Source organism: Dipteris shenzhenensis, chromosome 15 (assembly GCF_047967505.1).
Source record: "Dipteris shenzhenensis isolate YYH24624 ecotype China chromosome 15, Dip_SZ_1.0, whole genome shotgun sequence".
Taxonomy (NCBI): Eukaryota; Viridiplantae; Streptophyta; class Polypodiopsida; order Gleicheniales; family Dipteridaceae; genus Dipteris; species Dipteris shenzhenensis.
The window spans coordinates 53,095,963-53,111,950 of NC_141610.1; the positions used below are offsets into that span (position 1 = coordinate 53,095,963).

General features: G+C 41.8%; 1 protein-coding gene across 1 annotated transcript; it reads left to right on the forward strand.

Annotated features, from left to right (window-relative positions):
- LOC147893975 (sufE-like protein 1, chloroplastic/mitochondrial) lies at positions 1–1,139 on the forward strand. Its single transcript, XM_087386606.1, has 2 exons — positions 1–127; positions 356–1,139. Exon 2 carries the CDS (start codon positions 377–379, stop codon positions 800–802), a length of 426 nt encoding a protein of 141 aa, XP_087242732.1. The 5' UTR covers positions 1–127; positions 356–376; the 3' UTR covers positions 803–1,139.
- Positions 1,140–15,988: the final 14,849 nt, after the last annotated feature.

The window sequence follows — 15,988 nt, forward strand, 5'->3', positions numbered from 1 at the left end:
GCTCTTCCAGCTCGTCCCCGAGCCCCGCGCCAAGTACGAACAGCTCCTGCATTACGGCAAGCGATTGAAGCCCCTGCCCAAAGAGTTTCAGACCCCCGAGAACAAGGTCCATGGCTGCGTCTCCCAGGTTTGGGTTCGCGCTTCCATCGATCAGGAGAAGAAGGTGTATTTTGAGGCGGAATCGGATTCTCTTTTGACCAAAGGCCTCGCTGCGCTCTTAGTCGAGGGGCTCTCCGGCTCTCCGGCCTCGGAGATACTTCAAATTTCGCCTGACTTTATTCAGATGTTGGGGCTTAACCAGAGCTTGACACCCTCTCGCAGTAACGGGTTTCTCAACATGTTGAAATTGATGCAGAAGAAAGCTCTTGAGCTATCCATGGCATCGAACGGGGCCAGCATGTCAACTCTTTCAAGCAGTGGAGATCAAGGGTACGGGATAGCCGAGTCCACTCCAGCTGAAGGGATCGAAACGAAGACGGCCGCCTACACGTCCAGTAAGACCACGGAGCAATCGCCCACAACTACCAGGCAGCAGACTATTCGTGAAAAGCTAGAAGCTGCGCTGGATCCAGTGGTGTTGGAAGTGGAAGATGTTTCTCATCAACACGCAGGACATGCTGGGGTGCAGAGGGGTTCCACAGAGACGCATTTCAACTTGAAGATTGTCTCCCCAAAATTCGAAGGAAGAACCTTGGTAAAGAGACATCGCCTCGTGTACGATTTACTTCAAGACGAGCTTCAAAGTGGGCTTCACGCCCTCTCAATTGTAGCTAAAACGCCTGCTGAAGCCGAACGGGTTTGAATTAAGAACCCTTCTTTCTGTAATGTTTACGGCATCTATAGGCTCGAGCGAAATTTCGGTTCGAAGGAAATACTTCTCCTGGATTTGTGGCTGTCAAATTTTCTGCGACCGCCTCTTCTTCGCTCGCTTTCCACTAGCAGATGTTGAACTAATTTGCATGTTCTCGAGTTTTGTATTAAATCTGATGGGGGCTGACCATCATGCCTCGTCACGTGTGCTCTTTTGTCATTTGGTATTGGATGTCTGGTGGCCATATCACAGGCCAGCTCTTACCGTGTGAATTTCGTATGACATTCTTATCTCATCCTTGTGGTGTAGTAAAATCTTTGGTTGCTGGGCCACCTTACTGCCGAGTCCTTGATCTTTCAACAGTTTGATCATAAGATTCGTCTGCTGAACGCATCGCAATTTCTGTTCACCAAGTAGGATTGCAGTATCTCTATAGGACTGCTTGATGATGCTATTTCTAGGACCTATTGTGCACATTTAACACTTAAAGAGATCATTTGTGCATGTGGTACACGTCCTAGCCACGTTTGTATGGTGTCATCTTTTGACAATCTTACTCTCCCCTTTCCCTTTATTTTCACGAAGCTACTGCTGAAGCTGTGGTCCTCTGAAGGATATATGGACAATGGCCTCTGAAGGATATATGGAGGGCCTGTTGATTTTTTTGAGAAGCAAAATGTACAAAAACTGCAATAGGAAGTTTGTGAATACTGTAATAAACCCGTAGGATAGCAGGCCTACAACGAACAGATGTGAACTCTTTTCGTGTTTGACTGTGAAAAATTAAAATCTGGAAACCCTAACTTGCTTACCAAGAACCCATGCATGGCCCCACGTGGATCAATGCAAGGCTGCTCTCCACAGGTTATAACCAGACACATTTAACCTTATGAGTGACAATCATGGGATTGGATGCTATGTGTTGTGCTTTTAGAGGATGAGTTTGGGCATGTTCCTGGATTCATCTAGATATATATTTCATCACTGCAAATACCAAGCCAAGTATAGAGAATCTGTTTCGTTTTTTTACGTTCTTCAATGATTAACAGGTGAATGTGCTTTCCAGTCTGTCATTATTCCTAAAGGGGGGTGCAGAAATTCGGTCTCACACAGTGGGGCCAATCACTCTTTTGGGTACAACTTATTAAATTTTAGCAAGGCAAGCAGCCTTCATTTGCAGCGAGTTCTTATTCATTGTCATATTGATTTCTCTCCTGATTGTGTACAAATTGTGCCAAGTTTACATTCTTTTTCTAGGACATGTTTGTCTGTTGTACATGTGTTGTTTCCCCAACTACAGTCTAGCAAAGCAAAGGCTAATCCTAACTATCGCCAGATTGGGGGGTATATTGGCTTAGCGATACATGCTATGATGAATTTATCTTTTGGAAATCAACAAGGCGATCTCTTGGGATGTCATCTGGCTCCTGTGACGTACACTGTAGTAGTAAGGGAGGAGTTACCTTGGGACGAGTAATGATTGTGCAAGAGAGCCCCCCCTACCCTAAATACTAGTCTCGCTCCTGCTAGAGTTAGGGGATATAGTAAAGGAGAAACTGCCTTGGGATGGGCAGAGAGAGTACAAGCAAGTTCCCCAATGTTGGATCACCTGACCTCACCTAATAACATTGGAAATGCTAGTGATGGTCTAGTTACTTTGGTAGGTGATTCACGGTAAATCGAAACAAAAAATATATCCAGGAACATTCCCAAACTCATCCTTTAAAAACACAACATAGTGCAGTTTCAATCTCATGATAGTCACTCACAAGGTTGAAAACCATAAACTCCATCATGCATAGCAGGGACTAGCTACTATGACATCCCCACTGACATATAGAGAAACATATATAGAGAAAGGTTTGACTTTTTAGCTAGGTGAAACATGAATAATCTTCATGATTTTGGGGAAGGTAACATTAATTGTTCTAACTTCAAGTCTTTATTAGTTAGCACTCATTATGTAATAATAACATAAGAATTCTTAATAAACCAAGACGTCTTAGAAACAAACATCTTAAGACTTCTGTTCCTGTTAGTCCTATTCATGCCACACAAGGAATTTATGTTGTCTATAACATACATAGTAGTAATATGCTTTATGTATGACAAACCTATTGAACGGGTTTTATTCATTTTAAAGAACAGGTTAGGAAAGCTAGAAAAGTTCATAGGAAGAATTCCTTGGTTGAGAATTCAAAACCCTTATATGCGGCAATGGCAAAATCTGGTTTTGAATCTTTTTCGCTGCTTTCCTATTGAGCATATAGAGGGCCATTTTAATAATGCCAAGGCTTTTTACAAGGCTGCTCGACCTCGTGAATGAGAACTTTACACATTTTTTTCCTAAGAGGTTAAATTTGGAAGGAAAATCAACTCATCGTAAGAATAAAAGAACCTCTATAAAGAACCCTATGATGTGGAGAACTCGTATCAAGCCCTTTAGCATTCCTCTTTACGATCCATAGTCATATACCTACCCTTGTATGGAAACCTATACTTATGTTACAGGATTGTCCTAGCTCTCTTGCAATCTCACGTGTTGATCATGATTTGCCTTTGTCACTTCCTCTTCCGTCTCTTCCTCCTTTTGTAGTTCCTTTAACTTCCTCAGTTCCAAGAGTTTTTGCTTCTCGAGACTATAAAAGAAAACTCCTTTACTAGATAGACTAATGTCTCTGGGTCTTTTTTGAATAAAAGTTTTTGGAAAACATAATGTTGAAGTTCTTTTCACACTTCAATACACCTTGGAAAATTTCTCTTTTGAGTATTTGAATCTATACAACTTAAAACTTCGTTGGATTGCTTGGAAGCATCCAGTATTAGCTTGGAAGTATGTAAGAACTTTAGGACGAAAGGTTTTCAACTATGGAGAGATAGGTTAAAAAGGCTTTCAAAGGCATTCAAAATCTTCTATCCTTAGGGAACCTTGTTATTGTAAAAGTAAAAGTTTCCAAAGCTTTATTGATGCTGATTTAGGACATGTAGTTACAGTTGCTACTTCAATTTTACTTTCTAGTAACTTAAGAGATCTTTTCATGAAAGGCATAAAATTTCGATTGTACTCTTTTAAAGAGTCTTGCCTTTTAAAAGCTATTGATAAGGGAATCTCAAAGTTTAGTTTGCACGTAGAAGAAAGTTTAGGAGTTTAAAATATCTTTTCAGAGTGGAAAGGGGAGATTTTGAAGAAATTTGCTTTGAAACTAGAAGAAGTCCCTTCAGTTCATTGCTCAAAGCAAAGATTTTACATCGACAAATGTTCCAATAACTTTGTTTTTTTTCGCAAAAAGTTTTACTTAGAATGTCTTTTGAGAGAAGTGAGCTTGTTTGCCAAAACCTATGCCCCTGCCTTAGCTTCTCAAAGCTAGAGTTTTTCCAAGTCTTCACGGTTTGTTTCGTAGTATCCCTTTTCTTTATGCTGCTTGGAAGTTTCACAACTCCCCAAAAGTCAATATTAAGGTCATAACATCGATCTAAAAAGAAAAGATACACAAACGTAGTAAGTGTTGAAGATGTTGGCTCTTGGATAGATTTTCTTTTAGATAATCTTTACATCACACTAATTGTGCTGTCTTTTTATCAAACTTTTATCTTTTCACTTATGGATTTGAGTTTATGCAACCTCTTATGCCTATCAATACTTGTCCTATCATTTTACATAAGTTTGACAAGCTAGGCGTTTTATAGATGATTTATTTGTACATCTTATGTTCTTGACTTTCAAGACTTTATGTACAAAGATGCTTGTGCTTTTGGAGAAGGAATCTATCCTCGTGGCTCTTGTGAACTAAATTGCACTTCAAGAGGGGATTCTTGTGTTTTCTTAGATCTTAGACTTTCTCAATTTACCGTAGGATTAGAGGTTGATATATATGATAAACGTGAACAACCTGAATATAGTGGCTTACACATTATAAAAATGCCTCACATTGACTCAAACATTTCTGATTAGGCAAAATATGGAGTCATTTCTTCCGCATTCCATAGATTTCCCGCCTTTGTACAACTAAGGAGTCTTTTATCACTCAACGTAGTAATTTGATCCAAGAAAAATAATGAAAAAAGTACGCACGATCTTAGATATTGAGATTTTTATCTATGATGTATCGGCCTTGGGCATGTTTAGAATGATTGAACATAAGTTGAAAACAAAAAGCGGGGAGCTGAATAGCCGGTTTTTTTTAAGTCTCAAAAGAGAGTTTGAATGCATGTGCTTTTGAAGGTAGGAATGTAATTTTGCATCTTTATAGGAAGTGGTACATAAGTGTAAAGGGTTCAGTTATTTTTTAAAGTTTTAAATAATTCATTCATTCTATAAATTCTTTATGTCATTCTTGCGTGAGAGAGAGAGAGAGAGAGAGAGAGAGAGAGAGAGAGAGAGAGAGTCTATTAACGTCCATTGGAGACCAAAAGGTCTATGGGACAACAATAAACCCTCTAATACATCTGCTTTAGGGAGGGCACATGGCAGCTCCCAAGGAGTGCAAAAAGCAACCCCAATTATTTAGAGTACCTACATGATATTCTGGAAGAGTAAACAGCCATACATCAGTTTAAGACTAAGAGTCTTTCGGTTTTGATTTAAACTCTCTGATTAGTGCTACCCCTTCATGGTAAACTGCCCATTTTCCATCCTTTTTGGCAGCGCTGACTTTAGCTAATTCAGTTGCCTTAATCTTGAGTTGAGTTTGTGTAAGCTTCTCTGCTATCCATACTTTGGTGCCCTTCAGCTTGTAAGATTGTCGAAGAAGCTTGATCCGCATATCTTTTGACTTCAGTGTAAGGATTGCATGACCTCTATAGTGCAAAATAGAAGCCGGTTTGGAGTCGTCACATTCAATGTTGGGCAAGCTTGATTTGATCTTTCTCAATATTTCACTGTATGTGTTCTCTTTGTACCAATCTTGTGAGAGCCCCCCTACTCTAATCTTCAGCGCATTATCACATCTAGTTTTGTGTTCTTTAATCTCTGCTTGGATACCAGACTTACTTGCTTTGTTGTCCACTTCCACAATCACTTCCTTCTTAGCAGTTTGTACTTCAGTGTGAACAAGATCTTTGACTGTAGAGACTAGTTGTGGGGTAGGGGGGGAATCCTTACAAGATTTTACAGCCTCATCAATTACTGCTTGCTTACCAGGCCCTTCCAAGATGTGAAGTCGGGCCCAGTCTATTATGTCCTTCAAGAAGAGAGCTGAACTTTCTCCTAATGTGTGCATAGTAAGGGCATATCATTACCATGTGTTCATCTGTTTCTGGCATACCCTGGTCACATAATTGGCATATTCTGCTCTCTCTTGGCATGTCTTTCCATCCTCCTATTTCAATTTGCAGCTGGTGTGATCGGGTGCGAAGTGAAGCCAAAGCCCCTCCGCTTATGCATTGCCATAGGTGTGCAAATGTACTTTTGCGTGGCTGACTCCTCTGCCGTATATATATATATATATATATATAGAGAGAGAGAGAGAGAGAAAGAGATTTTATTCCTGTTTTTTGGGTCAATTTTGTTTCTCGATTTGCTTGTTTATTTTTACTTAGTCATCTTCTTCCTTTTCTTGTTTTCTTTCTCTCTATTTGACGTATTTTAGTAAGCATTGGGTTTGCCCAAGAGACTCTGCGGGTCTTTAGAAACCCAGTATAGCTGCCTATGCTTGGGCACTGATGACGACATAAGTGTTGCTTTGCTTGCTAAGTATGTCTCCTTTTGTTTTTCAAAAAAAATTTGTTACCTCTTTTTTCTTCTCTTTCGTTTTATTTTTTGTGTAGATTTTTGGACTTTAGAACCAAAAAAATTCTAAATTTGTACGATTGGATATATTCTAGTCTTACAAAGGTATATATTCTAGTCATACAAAGGTACATTTGTACGTTGCACCTTATGTGTGTGCCTTTTCACCCTAGGGGCATGCCATGAACATAAGTATGTCGGGGCACTAATGACGACATAAGTGTTGCTTTGCTTGCTAAGTATGTCTTCCTTTTGTTTTTCATAAAAGTTTTTGTTTACCTCTTTTTTCTCCTCTTTCATTTTCTGTTTTATTTTATGTGTAGATTTTTTATCTTTAGTCTTACAAAGGTATATATTCTAGTCGTACAAAGGTACATTTGTAGGTTGCACCTTATGTGTGTGCCTTTTCACCCTAGGGGCATGCCATGAACATGCGGATCTTGCTGAATTGGACAATCCCTACCGTGCACACGTGTGAGAGTAGCTGAAGTATATTGTGTAAGTGTTACGTAAGTGACCCAAAACTTCCAAAGCAAGTATTTTGGTCTTGCTTCAATCAGCAGAGTGTCAAAAGAACGAGGAAGAAACTGTTTCAAGCTACACAACCAATGAGGCTCTCCTCTGGTCTTCAAGGATTGGATGTGCATGCACTTCTAGGTGCTCCACTCACAAGGAGAATTGTGCCATTTTCGTTTGGTCTGCTTCAATGGGCAGTTGCATTTGCCCTAGTAGGAGCCCCACGTCTGCTCTAGTCTGGCTGAGGTCATGTTGCTACTAGGCGTTCTGAACACCCGATGGCTGCATGCAGGTCTCATCTGCTGAGGTAAGGGCCTTCAACTGCATGCCTAGCTGTCACACTTTGTTGGTCATCTCCTACTGGCTGCTGTGTGCGCTACCCCAGGCTATTTGTAGCAGTATGAGTTGCTCGCAAAGCCATGAATTGCTATGCTGTTGGCTGAATAGGATTGTGGACTGTTGCTGCCGCCATTGTTGAAAGAGCTGTAGCTCACTGCCCTCCATAGGTCCTCCTAGATGGTCATGCTTGAGCTGCTGTTACTGCCTTCCAGGTGCCTGCAAGGACTGCAACGAGTGCTGCTGCTCCATGTGGTGGCTGGCCTGCTACAAGGGAGTGGGTGGAATTTCCCAACCGGCTGTCCAATTAGTGCCCTCCCTTGCCCACACAATACAGGCAGATCTGTCTTTTTCCTTGGGGCTTCTTCTAATTTGTATTGCTGTTTTTAAAAAAAGCATTTATAGAAAGCTCTTTTCTCTAGAAAAAAAACTATATGGTTGGCTGTCTGCCCCCATAGGCAACCAAGGCCGAGTGGCTGACTGAACAGTGGGCTGGTTGCTGCTGCCTGGCTGCCTGCTGATGTTTGGTTGCCTTAAGGTGGCCCTTGGCTGGCCCTCCAACTGGACTTCACGGTTCTTCTCTTTCGTAATGGAACCTTAGAGTGATGAATGAGTGACCAAACTAACTTGTCTAGTTCATTTCCTGAAAGCATACTGTTAATACTATGACCTCATTCATTCAGATACTTAGCCATTGCCGTTGCTGCCAAAGAAGCCGCCAAGCGGAGGAAGAAAATGGCAGCATTACAGATGGTAGCAATCCGACTCCCTAGAAGTGGTACGGCGTCTAATGAGGGGTATTTCATCTTCAATTTTCCATTATTATGCCAACAGCCTGTACATAGACTGGAGGATTCTGGTGCTTTGAATCACTAGGAACTGTTGAATCACTCTGCCAAGAGGCTGTACATAGACTGGATCACTAATGTGCTTTTGAACTTTACTTGCTCCTGGGGTGGTCAATACTGACTGAGGAAAATTCCTGGTGCTACGATGATCTTCCTGGCCTGGGTGGTCTGAGGGCTTACTTTCATCAGATCAGAGGAAGAAGCGTGTTCAATCATGCCTCACATTGACTTAAACATTTCTGATTTGACAAAATATGGAGTCATTTCTTCCCAATTCCATAGATTTTCCCGCCTTTGTACAACTAAGGAGTCTTTTATCACTCAATGTAGTAATTTGATCACTTTACTATTACAAAAGAGGTATAATCCAAGGAAAATAATGAAAAAAGTACGCACAATCTTAGATATGAAGGCTTTTATCTATGGTGTATCGGCCTTAGGTATGTTTAGAATGATTGAACATAAGCTGAAAACAAAAAGCGGGGAGCTGAATAGCCCATTTTTCTTTTAGTTTCAAAAGAGAGTTTGTTTGAGTATGCTTGTGCTTTCTAAGTTAGAAATGTATTTTTGCCTCTTTGTAGGAAACGATACATAAGTGTAAAGGACCATTTAGCTTTTTATGTTTTTAATAAGAGTGAGAGTGAGAGTGAGAGAGAGCGATATTCCAGTTTTTTGGAAGATTTTGTTTCTTGACTTGCTTGTTTATTTTTACTTAGTCACCTGCTTCCTTTCTTCTTTATTTCTTGTTTTCTTTCTCTTTTGTTTATTTGACGTATTTTAGTAAGCACTGGGTTTGCCCAAGGGACTCCACGGGTCTTTAGAAACCCAGTATAGCTGCTTATGCTTGGGCATTGATGACGACATAAGTGTTGCTTTGCTTGCTAAGTATGTCTTCCTTTTGTTTTCCATAAAAGTTTTTGTTTATCTCTTTTTTCTTCTCTTTCATATTCTCTTTTATTTTCTGTGTAGATTTTTGATCTTTAGAACAACAAAAAATCTAAATTTGTATGATTGGACTTATTCTAGTCTTACAAAGGTATATATACATATACTTCTCTGGGCTATGCTACAGTTATGCATAACTATAACCTTGGTCTACTGTCATGTCTGCTTTATCTCTATTGTAGAAGAATTTTCCTTACATTGACTTTTGTGCTCTAGTGGCTCTAGGACACCTACTAAAGCTAACCTATGTTAGCACATGCGTATTGATTGTATCCTTCTAAATGCGCGCTTGACATCCCCTCTTGCTTGACTTACTGCGAATGTGTTACGCTCTAGCCGAGGTAGCATGACCTCGGAAGAATCAGTCGACATTTCCCTTAAAGGATCTATCTCTGTAATATCTGTGTTTGCACTTCATGTAAATGATCGGGAGGGATTTAATGTCAAGGTCCTAGGTGAGGGCTGATAGCACCAGACTAGGTAGATCTAAGACCAAGGGCCTAGTGCAAAGATGTGCCTAGGGGCAAGGAATTTAATGCATTCCAAGAGAGGGGTGAAATGTTGCATTAGGAAGGCCCTATAGTGATGACGCGGCATCTAGATCTATCTAGGAAATTGGGGCTTGTTGAGGCTAGTGAGAGAGGAGAAGAAGTGAATTCACGTAGAAAAAGAAATGTATGTAGATCTCTATCGACTTGTTAGCCTGAGCAAGATTTGGCTGGGTGGTGATGAATGGTGCTACTCCCGTGATCTTCAAAGAGAGAGGAAATAGAAATAGTGTTTGACATTTTGGTATCAGCGAAGGCTAGAGGATGAAAGGGGATTCGTGATCTACGACCTGCGAAGGCTACTGGTGACGGAACGTGAAGTGATGAAGCGATGGAGCGCAAGGTTCTCGCAAGGATGGTCTAATTCATGTATCGCATGATCAATCCGAGCCGTTGCTGGAGCGCAGGTGTGACAGCAAATGGCTGTGCGTGAAGGGAAGGTGGACGGCCGATTTCTGTTTGGGGTTCTACGGTGACGGAGTTGCTGGCGATGCCTGGTCGGTGACGTCTTGGACTGTCAACGGAGAAGGCTAGTTGGGGTCTCGTAACGCGCTGACGCGCAATTGGCTTACGAAGGTCCGTGGGCGCTGGATTAATTTGATCGAGGTCGTCAACGATTGACGACGTTTTTTTCCATTTGGGCTTGGGGTAGTGTGGTGGTTCGACCAGACGGGGCTGCTGAATTGGTGGCTGGACTTTGGGGTCGCGTAAAGCAGGCTGGTAGCAGGTGGAGCGCAGAGGTTACGTGGACATTCGTTGCGTAGGTGTAGGATCACGCTCCTACGGCAAAGCAGCAGGAGACCAAAGGCAGCCATTGAAGACAGACCAGGACACTCTTCTAGAAACATACAGGTTCATTCGTTCTGAAGAAGACGATTCGGAATCTTCATGGGAACAAAGACTAGAAAAGCGTTACTACAACCAATCGAGACTTTGAGGAGAAATCAGGGAGCCCTTTCTTTCCATACAATTTTTTGTTTTTCATATGGTCCTGTTATTTCCACATCGTAGAAAAAAAAAACGAGGAAAGCAGAACAGAAGTGAAGGGTGTATATATTGGTTAATTGGGTTCTAGAAAAGACTGAAAAAAAAAAAACCCATCTTCCATTGTGAAACTATGGAGGTAGAAGGGCAGAATTCTAGGGTGAATCCTCATGAGTCTAGAGTGCAGTCTACACAACACATCATCCTGAGACGGATGGTCAGACGGAGAGAGTCAACCAGACTTTAGAGGATATGCTAAGAGCATATGTGTCATTGAGGCAACATACGTGGGACAAGTGGTTGCCATTGTTGGAGTTTGCCTACAATGATAGGAAACATTCATCTACCGGGTTCAGTCCGTTTGAACTGAACTATGGTTATAGACCAGCCAATCCGACTATAGTTGGAGTACCTCAGAAAGTGCCTAGTGCCACGAACTTTGTAGTTCAGATGCGGGAGATGCTAGCACTTGCGAGAGCTAATATCCGTCAGGCTATGGATAGAGCCAAGGTGTATGCGGATGAAAATCGGTCTATAAGAGTATTTAAGGAAGGAGAAAAAGTTTTTCTCAGAATTCCTTCGCACTCGAATTCGTTGACTTCAGGAGAGTGTGCTAAGTTATCACCTCGATACTGTGGGCCGTGGTTAATTCTAAAGAGAATAGGCAGTGTAGCTTATAAATTAGAATTGCCACAGGGGTGTAAGGTGCACCCGGTTTTTCATGTTTCGCGCTTAAAGAAATTTTTACATACAGGTGACTCACTAATCAAAGGTGTGGTTTTGTTTCAGGAGATAGAGGATATTGCAAGGCGCAAACCAACAAGAGTCCTGGACCGAGGAACAATGCAAATACGAAATTGGAAGATACCCACGGTGTTGGTTGCATGGCATGGTCAACCTCTATCCGAAGCTACATGGGAATCCGTATATCAGTTGCGGAGAGTGTTCCCATATTTTATCATCGAGGACGCTGATGTCTGAAGAGGAATGTTACGCTCTAGCCGAGGTAGCATGACCTCGGAAGAATCAGTCGACATTTCCCTTAAAGGATCTATCTCTGTAATATCTGTGTTTGCGCTTCATGTAAATGATCGGGAGGGATTTAATGTCAAGGTCCTAGGTGAGGGCTGATAGCACCAGACTAGGTAGATCTAAGACCAAGGGCCTAGTGCAAAGATGTGCCTAGGGGCAAGGAATTTAATGCATCCCAAGAGAGGGGTGAAATGTTGCATTAGGAAGGCCCTATAGTGATGACATGTGGCATCTAGATCTATCTAGGGAATTGGGGCTTGCTGAGGCTAGTGAGAGAGGAGAAGAAGTGAATTCACGTAGAAAAAGAAATGTATGTAGATCTGTATCGACTTGTTTGGCTGGGTGGTGATGAATGGTGCTACTCCCGTGATCTTCAAAGAGAGGGGAAATAGAAATAGTGTTTGACACAATGGGAATGACAGCATCTTACTGAGAGGTATTTACCCTAGACCAAAAAGGTGGTAAAGTACTGCTTCACTAATTTGTGTAATTGCACGCTAATGTACTGGTCTATGATGTGGAACTATAGGCATAAGCCCCATATAACATGTGAGTAGACCATATAAAGTGAGGAAGGACGTCTTATTGGGTCAATTGGCCCTTTCTAATATGTTATGTTGTGTAAAACTTCATGAGCTGAAGGTCCACCTCCCTGGCAAGGTTCAGTGAAGATCTTCCCCTATGCTTGTACCTATGCTTGTACAGCAGGGGATACTCTGCTTCTTTGGCTGCATGGAAACGAAAGATGGGATGTGTATGGCTGCGAGCTCCCCTGTTATGGGTTGAGGGTGATGACCCATAGGAGCTCTCGGATCAGATGCTTGGCCGACCAGGCTCCCTGAGGGCCCCCCCAATATAATGGCCCCTAGAAGGCCATCCTCTCAGCTGGGTTTAGAGCTGTAGTGGCCAATAATTTGTCCTAAAGGCTTGCCACAACTATTTCTAATGTGGATGCAATCGTGTTATCACGTAATATCCTTTCCTCTTGTCTGACATGCAGAGCATGGACATGATTGCAACTGAATGCATGCACAATAGCAGACTAGTCATGTGTGCATGCATCATATGAAATCCCCTTAAGCTAAAATTCTGACAGGGATGAGGGTCAGCAATGAGCTTATGCATCTAATCATGTATCTCCATGTTTTCTAATTCTACAAACTGTCCTGATTTTCCTTGAGCCCCATCGGCTGCTAGAAGGGGAGGCATTGCTCTCTCAAGCTTGTGCTCTATCCACCACTGCTTGATGCTTGATCATTGTATATGCGCTAGTACCCAAATACTCCGACGGGAGGTGACTCACTTGCAGGTCAGAGCTAACCTATTAAACTGATCCATTTCACCAATGATCCTATGGTATAACTTTGGTTTCACTTGAAAGGACTCACCTATTGGCTGCATTGTCCTTTTGATGCATTTGTAATCTGAGCTCAAAAGGTCATGGTGTTTCTAAAATTACATGAAAACTGTGTAACTTTGGTGTTTGCTCTTCTCTCAGTCAAGTGTCAAACCTGAAGTAACTTGTGATATGTTTCCTTTGTTGATTGACCAAAGGCTCCATGCCACATGCACCTTACACATGGGTGCAAGGTTACCACTGGCTACATTGTCAAGTGCAAGTAGATCCCTATTGTAGGTGATATTGTCATATGCCATGACCCCATTGTGAGTCCTTAGGGACAATCAGGCACGAGCTACGTAGGTCAGTCTCTTAGCTTTAGGTCAAGTTAGAAATCAAAGTCCATGTTCAATTGCCCACTAGAGATAGTAGGTTAGTGTTTCCATCTTAGGGTTTAGCTTCGAACTCCACAAAATATGATGGTAAGTAATTTGTAATTTGTTCTCTAATTTGTTGCTCACTTTTTGTTAGCACGCATTCAAGATAAACGAGACAAAAATCCACCTAATCGCCCCTCATCTGATTGGTGAGGTGGTGACATGGTGGGTAGCATTGGTCCAGTAGTTATCCGAGTCTCATATGGCATATGTTTGTGTCTGAACTCAAAGCTCGATCTCTACCACCTCAGTATCTATTGGTTTTGGAAGATGAGTTTTCTCAAATAGCTTGGAATGGTTTGTTGGTACTAACCTACATCAATTAGGCGTGTTCGAGATCAATAATCTAAAGGGGGTTAGATTTGCTTCTCTGTCCGAAACTTTGACCCACTCAAAATGATGTTGAATGGGGGAAAGCCTAAGCAAGTTCAACCAGGAGATAAAGCCCTGTAGCAGTTTTCAACCCCAATGGGTAAAGGCCCTCAGTAAAAGGACAATAGCCTTCACAAGAAAGACAACCAACAATCCGTTTGTTAAGAGGAGTAAGCCTAAGGTGACTCTAGATGAGAAAGGGAAAGTGGGCATTACGGGAGGATAATTATAGCTCGATGAACATAAGCAGTACCACGTGGAGCATTGATGTTTCCATTGCCACTACCCAAAGTGGTTGTTTGAAAAGGTTGCAAAAGGTCGGCTTCTACTTGCGCTATTGCTTTGGTCTCCCAACCTTGCCTACCTCAGCTACAAACATAGTTCTACCTACTTTGAGCATTCCATCGATGGTCTTTGAAGGTAAGGAGGGGAGAGAGGTGCTCGACAAGCAAAAGAAGGCCCTCATCAAAGCCGATGTCACAATTAAAGGGCAACGGTTTGTTGTCAAAAGACGTTATATTCACCTAGCTTGCCTAGAAAATGGGGTGCACTTTCGTGCCTCGTGAGCTTGCGGTGAATGGGTTCACACTTGAGATATGCACTCAGATCATACACAAAGCTAGAAAATTTTCTTTCATAGTTAAAAAGGCCTCTTTTCAATGGCATTTCATGCTCACACCATTATTAGGATGCAACAGGATACTAGGGATTCAATGGTTTCAAGAATATTCACTTGTGTGATTGGTGGCAGGATTCCTTCGCAATTGTCAAAGGACTATTTGAGTCAGCCATCATCCACTGAGACGGAAGTGTTCTTGGTATTCCACTAATTTCCCACATCCAAGCAGCTCAAGCTGTTTGCAAAGGCACAATATGCACACTGGTGTATGTTCGTTGCTAGTGGAATTCAGTCCTCCTTTGGGGTAGGCCATGGTCGATCTAATCCAGGAGTTTCAAGATATCATGCTTCAGGACCCATCTACCACTCACAGCTTACGCCTCACAGACCTCAGGACCATTGAATCAAACTAGTTGTCCCAGTAAATTTTTGTATCGATCATCTACATGCATGGAGGTAGAGTAAGAACAACTAACTCAGTTATTGCACGCTAGGTTTATCATGCCATCTCATCGCCTTTTGTAGCTACAATTTTATTTGTCCTAAAAAAGGATAAGTTGGCACGACTATGTGTTGATGAAGGAATGGAATCATGATAGAGACAAGAGCATGAAGGAAGGTCTGTACTTTATTCAAGAGTGGAATGCCCAAAATATAGGCAAGTGATACAATGCATATGTCCAAGAGAGAGCATCTCCAGATCCACTAATTTCTCCATTGATTTCTCAATCAAGTTCATGACTCTCTCAATCACACCTACTAGAACCTTCTACCACCTAACCTGGTCACACTAACCACCATGTGGTCACACTGTACCTCTTGGTATAATCCCATAACACAATCTCTCCCACAAATTGATGACCTCAACCCTAGCAGTAATCCACAGGAAACTTCATGGCTTGCTCACATCTAGTAACAACACTCATGATCCCAACTTGGCACTCACTCTAGTTGCATCAGCAATAGACTCATTTGGGCATCCTCACCCCAACATGATCTCACCTTGAATTTGGTCTCTTGGTTTACAATTATGCATGGGAAGTTCCCATAGGTCTGACAAGGTAAGACTCACACATAAGACTAACAATCATTTAAGGGGAACATCCTAGGGCAGAGAACCCTTATTGACTCAACACAAAAAACAACTCAAAAGACAAATGTGTCATCACCCTCATCAAAGTTGACTTGGGGGGTCAAAACATTGAGAGCAGTAATCTCATCTGGTTCTTCTTTCTCATATTCTTCCACAAGGTTTGTTGAGAGTTTCTTCTTAGTGTAGCACTCCTTCTCAGCGCATCATAATAATAAGATTTTAGTACGTCAAATGCCAATTGATTATATACCTTTGATTTCCCACCATTTTGCAGATGAAATGCACTTGACATCTGGAGATTGGTGCCAAAGTTTCTGATTAGAGCCCTCTAGAGATGTGAGGTGAATTTGGAATACATGCCTATGGTAATGGTCTGCAAT